Source organism: Haliotis rufescens, unplaced genomic scaffold, assembly GCF_023055435.1.
Source record: "Haliotis rufescens isolate VD_foot unplaced genomic scaffold, xgHalRufe1.0.p SCAF_8, whole genome shotgun sequence".
In the NCBI taxonomy this organism is placed as follows: domain Eukaryota; kingdom Metazoa; phylum Mollusca; class Gastropoda; order Lepetellida; family Haliotidae; genus Haliotis; species Haliotis rufescens.
Genome location: NW_025964372.1, coordinates 3,811,603 through 3,822,367, shown reverse-complemented (window position 1 = coordinate 3,822,367; position 10,765 = coordinate 3,811,603). Strand labels below are relative to the sequence as shown.

At 43.7% G+C, this 10,765-nt stretch overlaps 1 protein-coding gene across 3 annotated transcripts; it reads left to right on the top strand.

The window, feature by feature from the left end:
• Positions 1-1,306: 1,306 nt before the first annotated feature.
• LOC124122367 lies at positions 1,307-10,243 on the top strand. 3 transcript variants are annotated; one of them, XM_048389435.1, is made up of 6 exons: positions 1,324-1,489; positions 5,355-5,551; positions 6,072-6,180; positions 7,051-7,107; positions 8,039-8,251; positions 9,408-10,243. In XM_048389435.1, the coding sequence occupies exons 3-6, from the start codon at positions 6,135-6,137 to the stop codon at positions 9,788-9,790; spliced, it is 699 nt and encodes a 232-aa protein (XP_048245392.1). In that variant the 5' UTR covers positions 1,324-1,489; positions 5,355-5,551; positions 6,072-6,134; the 3' UTR covers positions 9,791-10,243. The 3 variants fall into 3 exon arrangements, with proteins under 3 accessions (XP_048245391.1, XP_048245392.1, XP_046341371.2); XM_046485415.2 differs by lacking the exon at positions 5,355-5,551; XM_048389434.1 differs by lacking the exons at positions 5,355-5,551; positions 6,072-6,180; positions 7,051-7,107; positions 8,039-8,251; positions 9,408-10,243 and adding an exon at positions 2,125-5,348 and having other exon boundaries at positions 1,307-1,489.
• The last annotated feature ends 522 nt before the right edge of the window (positions 10,244-10,765 follow it).

Here is a 10,765-nt window from a genome sequence, read left to right as displayed (position 1 = left end):
TATGGATACCCGAAGTCTGCTACAATCCCACGAATCACTATAACCAGCATTGTACGGGTCAGCTGAGATTGTGTGTCCTTTAATAATTCTTCTAATCGTAGAAGTTCATTGCCAGTTTGACCAAGGTCCACATAGCCAACCAATTCTCCCGAGGACCTGTCATAAATGAGTCCTTCGGATTTTTTCACTTCGTCCTGCAATGCCGGCTAAGGATTTGGCATGCCTCAAGACTTGGCTTCAGTCATCAGGTGCTTAGCATACTGAGGATGGAATCGAAGAATGCTGGGCAAGGAATGAGAATAGTCAAAGAGAGTTCTCCTGCTTGACAACTTTATTCCGTGCAGCATCATAGGCTTTTCTGGTTTTGCTCCGCAAATATAGACACCATTTGATGACCATAGGATGCCATCTCATCGACGGTTGTCATTTAACTTGGCATACTTCACTTGGTATTCCCAGAATTCAGAGCTCCAGATAAGTTTTTGGTGATGTGGGTATTTTACCCATGCATTTTAAAATCATTGGGTATCAGTAATTCTATCTGGGTATTCAAATTTCTGTAACCCACAAGGTCTTACACATGTGGGTATTTAAGTTAAATATTTAACAACACTATTCATCTAGTCCCTGCAAACTGGTGTCATGTGGGTTAGTGAGCTTTATAGGACTCACAAATACCACAATACTTCCACAAGAAAGTGTGATGGCAAATGATCATGATGTAACTGTCATCGTGGAGTTTGGCAAGATTGACGGAATGCCCGTTTATAATTTCAAAATAAGTTGCTGATTGTTTGCTTGTTTGTGTGTTGTTTAACGCCACACTCAGCAATATTCCAGCTATATGGCGGCGATCTGTAAATAATCATGATTGGACCAGACAAGCCAGTGATTGATATCATGAGCATCGATCCACACAATTGGGATACGATGACATGTCTCAACAACGTCAGCGAGCCTGACATCCAATCCCGTTAGTCGCCTCTTACGACAAGCATAGTCGCTTTTTACAAGCGTGGGTTGCTGAAGACCTATTCTAACCCGTATTTTCACGGGTCGGTCTTTTATTATCATATGAAACTGGTTTATTGTACTGCTATTTTCATTGTTCTGTTTTAAATTCACCTACATCGCGTACAGTGTTATTATGTTAAGTGAACAAGGAGAAACGTTTACCTTTACTTCCCTACTTTGAATCTGAAATCTCGAAATGTCCGATGTTTCAACCTCAGGTAAAATCTACAGTTAGTCACTGCCGGTGAAAGTGTTCAATCGCCCGAACAGGATTATCCGTCCTGACGCGGACCAACTGTATGCACGCATTGCTGCGTCCGTCCGTGTGTTTAGAGAAGGCGACAAGTATGTATTGCTCAAGAGCTGGAGTGACAGGTCCCTTGACCTGGAAATAGACACCGAAGCGAACAACCCGTTCAAGCTACCTTCAATGTGGATATTTACCGGGCGGGAGGATGATAACTTAAGTTTCAAGGTAAATTTGCAATGTTGGTGCTACATTTATAAGGACTGGTAAAGAAAGAGGCAAGTATACTTGAATGTAGTTGTTTATTTAGGGGAATACTTGCGGAGGTAAGTTCAGTTCCCTGGCCACACATTTCGATCGCTCACACAGACATGTCGACACCGGGTCCTCAAAAAGTGGTGTGTGTTGCAATGGGGAATAGTTGTGAATGAAAAATAATTCTCCAAATATTTCACAATATGGGCTACCTGCTTGCTCATTTCACGCAATGGTCAGGTAATTGTTCTGCCCAAAACCGCAATTGAAATTGGTATTGTTTACATGTTTGTTTTTTCATAAAGTAAAGTCTATTATTACGTGAATAAACTGTAATGATGCACGCAATCGGGTGTAACATATGCATGAGTATTAATCAATTGACAAGTTCTGCTCAGTCGTTAAGCTAGCAGTAATCACAGTATTGTACGTTACGAGTATCGTAATGTCTGTTATTGTAAGTGTTTTGATCTCGCGTGTTCAAACACCTAATTAATGATAGTTCGAGTTTTAATTAGTATTGTTCTGATTTGTTTGTTTCTTGTTGTTTATGGATATTATTAGTCAATAAGCATCTATGTGATATAACAGCTAGTCACCTAATCCAGGTTTTGAGTCGCCCATGAACGGTATAGCTTCCGACTAACACGACGCCGCGTAAACAAGACGAAATCACCCGGCCTTTCCCGTTAACTAGTTTGGAAAAAACAGCTTCCTACATGCTCCGGTGTGTATATCTCCCATTAAAGGTCATGTCACTCAATGTGCTTATTTCCTAGATCAGCATACTGGATAATTTTACGTTCTGAATATTGCCTGTTTTACGTTGTGATATTATCCACTATAGGTATATGTATATATTTATTCCGAGACAAGAAGCGACAAGTTTATGGTGTACTTCTGTAGGCTCGTTCACGCAGAGATTCCTGACAGTTTAAATATGCATGACAAAGCCATGGGATCGCCATAAGTTGTTGGGAGAATACAGTCATGACGTATACTCATTGATGTGCTTCGCTGTCATTCAAACTGGAATCGATGAGCAACAGGTGTGGTAACCTATTTTCCTAAGTCATGTCAGGTCTGCGGGTAGTTGTTGTGTTGTCTGTGTTGTTGTTGAACGCCGCCCTAGCCATATGATGACGGCCTGTAGATTCGACTCTGGGGCAGACATTTCGGGACAGGTCATTCCACTTGTCAACTGTACATGTGACATGTGTCTCAGTTGTCTACAGGTCAGACATGTGTCTCAGTTGTCTACAGGTCAGACATGTGTCTCAGTTGTCTGCAGGTCAGACAGGTGGCCCAGCTATCTACAGGTCAGACATGTGTCTCAGTTGTCTTCAGGTCAGACAGGTGGCCCAGCTATCTACAGGTCAGACATGTGTCTCAGTTGTCTACAGGTAAGACATGTGTCTCAGTTGTCTACAGGTCTGACATGTGTCTTAGTAGTCTGCAGGTAAGACAGGTGGCCAAGTTGTGTTCAGGTCAGACATGTGGCCCAGTTGTCTACAGGTCAGACATGTGGCCCATTTGTCTACAGATCAGACACGTGTCTCAGCTGTCTTCAGGTCAGACAGGTGGCCCAGTTGTCTACAGATCAGACACGTGTCTCAGTTGTCTACAGGTCAGACATGTGTCTCAGTTGTCTACAGGTCAGACATGTGTCTCAGTTGTCTACAGATCAGACACGTGTCTCAGTTGTCTACAGGTCAGACATGTGTCTCAGTTGTCTACAGGTCAGACATGTGTCTCAGTTGTCTACAAGTCAGACAGGTGGCTCAGTTGTGTACAGGGCAGACGTGTCTCAGTTGTCTACAGATCAGACAGGTGGCTCAGTTGTCTACAGGTCAGGCAGGTGTCTCAGTTGCCTGCAGGTCAGACAGGTGTCTCAGTTGTCTATAGGTCAGGCAGGTGGCTCAGTTGTCTACTCGTCAGACAGGTGTCTCAGTTGTCTACAGGTCAGACAGGTGGCCCAGTTGTCTGCAGGTCAGACATGTGTCTCAATTGTGTACAGGTCAGACAGGTGTCTCAGTAGTCTTCAGGTCAGACAGGTGGCCCAGTTGTCTGCAGGTCAGACACGTGTCTCAGTTGTGTACAGGTCAGACACGTGTCTCAGTTGTCTACAGGTCAGACAGGTGGCCCGGTTGTTTACAGGTCTGACATGTGTCTCAGTTGTCTACAGGTCAGACATGTGGCTCAGTTGCCTACAGGTCAGGCAGGTGGCCCAGTTGTCTACAGGTCTGATATGTGTCTCAGTTGTCTACAGGTCAGACAGGTGTCTCAGTTGTCTACAGATCAGACACGTGTCTCAGCTGTCTTCAGGTCAGACAGGTTGCCCAGTTGTCTACAGATCAGACACGTGTCTCAGTTGTCTACAGGTCAGACATGTGTCTCAGTTGTCTACAGGTCAGACAGGTGTCTCAGTTGTCTACAGGTCAGACAGGTGGCCCAGTTGTTTACAGGTCTGACATGTGTCTCAGTTGTCTACAGGTCAGACATGTGGCTCAGTTGCCTACAGGTCAGGCAGGTGGCCCAGTTGTCTACAGGTCTGATATGTGTCTCAGTTGTCTACAGGTCAGACAGGTGTCTCAGTTGTCTACAGATCAGACACGTGTCTCAGCTGTCTTCAGGTCAGACAGGTTGCCCAGTTGTCTACAGATCAGACACGTGTCTCAGTTGTCTACAGGTCAGACATGTGTCTCAGTTGTCTACAGGTCAGACATGTGTCTCAGTTGTCTACAGATCAGACACGTGTCTCAGTTGTCTACGGGTCAGACAGGTGGCTCAGCTGTCTTCAGGTCAGACAGGTTGCCCAGTTGTCTACAGGTCAGACATGTGTCTTAGTTGTGTACAGGTCAGACAGGTGGCTCAGTTGTCTACAGGTCAGACAGGTGTCTCAGTTGTCTTCAGGTCAGACAGGTGGTTCAGTTGTCTACAGGTCAGACAGGTGGCTCAGTTGTCTTCAGGTCAGACAGGTGGTTCAGTTGTCTACAGGTCAGACATGTGTCTCAGTTGTCTACAGGTCAGGCAGGTGGCTCAGTTGTCTACAGGTCAGACATGTGTCTTAGTTGCGTACAGGTCAGACAGGTGGCTCAGTTGTCTTCAGGTCAGACAGGTGGCTCAGTTGTCTACAGGTCAGACATGTGTCTCAGTTGTCTACAGGTCAGGCAGGTGGCTCAGTTGTCTACAGGTCAGACATGTGTCTCAGTTGTCTACAGGTCAGACAGGTGGCTCAGTTGTCTACAGGTCAGACAGGTGGCCTAATCGCCTTACGCGACGCTACTGACTGTCTGCTAAATGGTTTCAATAAAGTGATTAACGTCTAAGACCTGCATCACTCAACTTCCCAACGATAATCTCACATGCAGTATTACATCTGTTCAAAGCGGCTTAAAATCAACCTCATTTACTGTTACGCACAGACATAACACTCCCAACAACGTTAATGACATGTCAGCAAAAGCCGTTCGTGTTAGCGCATGATTTAAGCCTACCATCTGTCATTAAGACCTAATCTCCACATTTCATATATAGTCACGTACAGGACAATAGGTTCCATTCTATATTGGAGGATGTAAGTCGGCTCTCTTGCGTGTTGCACTTTCCTAATGTACATAAAGGAAGCATTCACACGTGCATACATGACTTTGATTAACCCACTACGACACTATGATACAGACAAGCATATAAATACCCTTCTTCTATACACTGTATTGTGTGAATCGGAAAAGCTACACGCATTGCAGGGTTTCAAAACTCAACATCCATGTGAGGTTGCAGGTTCGATTCCCGTCATCAATAATGAAAAAGCTTAATTTCCTGTCTTCGAATTTAGAACATTTGACGAAATTCATCTGCTACTCAACTGCTGCTCTGCTACTCAACTGCTACTCAACTGGTCAGGTCTCACTTCTAAGAAGTAAAACCTCATACCCGGGATGCGGTATTAAAACCTCCTTGGAAAAAAGTGACCCTCCCAAGAGGTTATGACGAGACAGGAAGATTCCTACAATACAACAGGCAAAAGTGGCCGTAGGTTCATAATGGGTGTTATAACAGTCTTTATTAAAAAGTATGGGAGTTACGATCGTCTTAGCGCTACGATCGCTTTGTGAAACGATGCCCAGAAGTTTATACTTTGTGTAGGTTTTGTAAAATCAGATTAAGTTACCCTCAATATCAATATTTGTTTAGAATATTTCGCCACATTTTGGAATGTATAACATGTATACGGCAACTTTAATGCTGCGCAGGATTATCGATTATCGATTAACTACTGAAGATCCGGGATAGAGAAGGCGTCAACGGGATTGTTGATGCATGTCATCGTATCCCAATTGCGTGGAACGATGCTTATGATACGAATCACTGGATTGTCTGGTCCAGGCTGGAATTTTCACAGACCGCCTTTATATAACTGGAATATTATTGAGTGTGGCGTTAGGCAACAAACAAACAAAAGTAGTGTTTGGCGAGAGCCTAGTTGCTGGCAATGTGCATGCACCTTGCATATCAGGCCGACCTCAGGTTTGTTGTCCCATTGACGTTTCAGACGCCGGCGCGACTTAACGACGGCGGTGTCAGCTGTACAGTGATGACGTGTGTCTAGCAAACCATGAAGAAGACGTCGGGAGAATGTTGTTTCTTCACAGCGCTTCTAGGTGAGATACTGAAGGGGTACTTAGCTCCGGCCATGTCACAGACCCAGCTAGAAAAAAACAAACACTTATTTTGTTTGTGATGTATGTCATCTGGTCAGATCTCTTGTTAGTTGATGTTGATATGGAAACGGTATTAAAATTAGAGTTGTCTTGTTTACCAATCCCAGTTTCCAGTCGAAAATAAAATATGTTTAAACCATTTGATCGAATCATGATTGCAGAGTGAGTGAGTGAGTGAGTGAGTGAGTGAGTGAGTGAGAGTTTGAACCACTATGCCGATCTCCATTATTGTGAAACTCTCGTAGTACTAGCTCACCTGATTTACCAATGATTGACTCACCTGGTTTACCTATGACTATAGCTCACCTTATTTTCCTATAACTATAGCTCACCTTATTTACCTATGACTAGCTCACCTGATTTACTCATGCCTATCGCTAACCTGCTTTTACCTATACCTCCAGCTCACCTGGTTTACGTATCATTGGGTCGCCTGATTTACCTATTCATATAGCATAACCTGATTTTCCTATGACTAGATCACCTGCTTTACCTATGACTATAGCTCACCTGATTTACCTATAACTAGCTCAACTGATTTACCTGTGACTATAGCTCACCTGATTTACCTATGACTATAGCTCACCTGATGTACCTATGACTATAGCTCACCTGATTTACCTATGACTATAGCTCACCTGATGTACCTATGACATAGCTAACCTGATTTACCTATGACTATAGCTCACCTGAATCCTCTGCTGAGGTAAGCCCCTCGCCCCGCTGTCCCCTTTATGCAGTATGTGTCATGTTAACCAGATTGTTGAACTGTACATCCATGCATCTGAAATGTAAATCTCTTTCCAACAGGAATCGTCATCCTCATCGGCTGTCTGTTCATTCTTGGAGTCCCTAAGTTTGTAATAGGTATGTCACGCTTTAACCACTAGGCTACCCGACCGCCCCTATCCCTTTAAAATATTGGGAGTTTAGTTTATATAGTTTAGTATGGTATTTTTCACCCATGGACATAATGTCATAACTCCACATAACACGGATCGTTGCACATTTACAACTCAGTTATTTAAAGGCCGCTATAATATAGCTGGAGTGGCTCTGACATCAGATGCCAATACTCACTCGCTCAAGGTGAGGTGAAATTGGGTTTAACGTCGCGTCCAAGATTATTGCACTTATATAGCGACGTGCATGCACGTGTATGTGTGTGTGTGGCTGCTTGTACTAGTCCGGACTGATGCCGATTTATAGTGCTAGCTCACTGAGATACCATGCCGCAGTTTAACATGAATACCCCACTCAGACACAGTATACTGACTCCGAGCCGACCAGGCCTTGTTTTAGCCCCTTAATGCCGAGCGCCAGACAGGGTAACAACAAGTACAATCTTTTAACGTCTTTTTGTATGACGCGGCCCGGGATCGAACCCTGGACCTTCCGCTCTCCGGGCGGACGCTCTACCACAAGACCACGGAGGCGGTCTCTCAAGATCCGGGTCGTCAGCAACCTATGCTTGCCAGAAGAGGCGACTATGCTTGTCGTAACTGGATCGGGCGGTCAGGCTCGCTGACTTGGTTGCATGTCATGGTATGAATCACTGGCTTGTCTGGTCCAGACTCGACTATTTACATATACCGCCGTCATACAGCTGGAATATTGCTGAGTGCGGCGTAAAACAACAAGCAACAAATATCATTCTTACTCACTCTTATTTTTCCTATTTGAGAAGGAATTTATTATACACAAAACAATGCATATATCTCTGCTTTGTTATTATGTATTCAATCGCATAAAAAGTCAGTTAATTCTTTTTCATAACGCTATTACATTTCCTCCCCAGGGATTGAATATTTAGACCGATGCCCCGCGGCACCCCTCATCCCCCTGTACCTGTGTGTCTCGGGGCTTCTGGGCGTGGCAGGGGTGGGGCACAGCGTCTTCCTCTGGACCTGTCTGTACCGCAAGCACATGAAAGAGAACAGGAAGACCCACAGTGTCTGCCTCGTGCTGTGGGTCCTGTTGATGTTCACTATCCCCGCTGTCCAGCTTGTGGGTAAGTGTCTGCAGCGTCATGGTGAGTGAGTCGTGTTTTATGCCGCTTCGAACATTATTCCAGTTCCATCGAGAGGTTTACCGCTCTGGTGAAACCCACAAGCATTGGTATTGAACCCGTGAGGACTCCGGGGTAGAAAGGGTCTTCAACAACCCATGCTTTCCCTAAAAGGTGACTACGCTTGTCGTGAGAGGCGACTAACGGGATCGCGTCAGGTTCACTGACTTGGTTGATGCATGTCATCGATCCCAATTGCGTGGATCTATGCTCATGATATCAATCACTGGATTGTCTGGTCCAGACTCCATTATTTACAGTACAGTATGTTGTAGGCAGTAAAATTGACTAAGAGAGGATTTTGATATTTTGGACCCCATCCTTTTAAAAGTGCTGGATTCGCCCTTGTTGATTAACCTTTCTTACCTCGTCACCCTTTTTTGAAATTAAGTAGACGCCGATAATTCAAATACAACTTTTCCAAAAAGTTTCTGTATTTGTTTTGAACGCATCCCGACACTGTACGCGGCGACGGGGTAGAATGTTGCAAGACTTCCTTTCGTCGTGCCTTGTCATGTCTAAGACCGGGTTCGATTCCCAACATGGGCACAACTTGGAAATTCTGGGTTAGAATTGGCGTTAAGCAGTCCATGCTTCTGGTACGAGGCGACTAACGGGATTGGGTGGTCAGGTAAGGTGACTTGGTTGATAGCTGGAATATTGGTGAGTGGAGTAAGTGAGTGAGTGAGTACGTTTTTACGCCGCTTTTAGCAATATTCCAGCAATATCACGGCGGGGGACACCAAAAATGGGCTTCACACATTGTACCCATGTCGGGAATCGAACCCGGGTCTTCGGCGTGACGAGCGAACGCTTTAACCTCTAGTCTACCCGACCGCCCCTGGTGCGTGGAATATTGGAATGAGTGCGGCGTTAAACAACAAGTAAAGAACGAACAACATGGGAAGCCTATTTCTGGTGTCCCCTGCTGTAACTTATCACTCACTTCTCATATCTCGCTACCCAATAATCACATCTCATTCTTTTTTTCAATTCTGATTACGTTAAATTGACCTTGACCTTGATTACCTTGTCCTTGATTACCTTGATTTGGGTGAACTATAGCATGTCATGAATTTGTAATAATTTTTGCTTTCAGGTGGCCCATACGTCATATATACCTACCATACTGATAATCTTCAGCAAGAAAGATGTGGCGTCATCGCAAATATGACGTCATCTCCATTATACAACCAATCATTGACGTCCGTACCTTTTGGTTTTGCCGTTACCATGCAACCGACAAACCAAACTGGTTCTTCATATACAGTGATCACGGATGAAAAAAGAATTCACTTGCTTAATGAAAAGAACTCTATGTGTGCATTTTGTGATGATGTCATCATTACGTGTGCTTACGTAACATCAGTATTTGAATTGGGTTTTATGACAGTCCCATTGTTGTGTTTTGTAACAGCCGCATTGATATTTCGAGTTCGCAAAAGACGGAAGCTTGCGGAACAAAAAGCTATAATTGTTTGATTTTAAACATGTATATATTTTTATATTAACGTCATGACGCTTGCGTTTCATGTTTTTTCATAGATAGTACATTGCCCTTCAAGACAACGCAAAATACATCAGAAATGGTAGTAAAATGGCAGGAAATATTTATTTACTTTGTCCGCAGAAATGGTAGCCAAAGATTACACAATTCGTTTTGCAGAGTTGCGTCTCTTAGTCATACCAGGATCCGATCAAAATACCCCTATAATAATCGTTGTCTGTTCGTATCATTCCATGCCAGTTGTCTTGACCAAAGAATTAACGTAAGGGACATTTCTGTCACTGGAAAGTCCGCATTTTAAAATTCATGTTCATATTGATTCTACAACATGTTTTTGTACATTCTTTTATTTTACGCTATCATACAAATTCTGTATTTATCTGTTTACAAAAAAGTTTGAAATAATAAACAATTCCATATGAAGAATTGAAGTTGGTTCAGTTGAAAATAGTATTACCTTAACAATTCGCGTGTATTAAGTACAATATGTTCAGTCAAACAGACATCTACCCGAGGCAAGGGAGTTAACTGATTGTCCAGTGTCCACCCTTGTCGACTAGGCTGGTATTATGGCGTTATATATCGGCTGGATTAACGAGTCTATGCATAGTCCAATCAAAATCGCGTCACGAAATTCACATCCGGTTCGTAAACTGCCGTGCAGATTTCGGTCGATTGCCGGATTTGTCAAGCATGTGTACCGCCAACTCAGCGTCAACAGATATTTTCCAAATCTTTCATGTTTTCAATCAAGGTGCCCATGTCATTTGATGCACTTGATGCGAAGTAAGACCCGTTTTATCACAATATAGATTTTGATTATCGAACAGATCGTCTTGACTGTGCGCCACCATTTTGTTTGAAGAAAATGCAGTTGACATGAGAGGTGGAATCTTATTGGTCAATAGGGGTGATATAGAAGGGAAATAATAAGTACGATCGAGCCCAGA

Bases quoted from the DNA above. Each gene is read 5' to 3' on its own strand.
- LOC124122367 (XM_048389434.1), top strand. From the start codon at position 3,681: ATGTGTCTCAGTTGTCTACAGGTCAGACATGTGGCTCAGTTGCCTACA.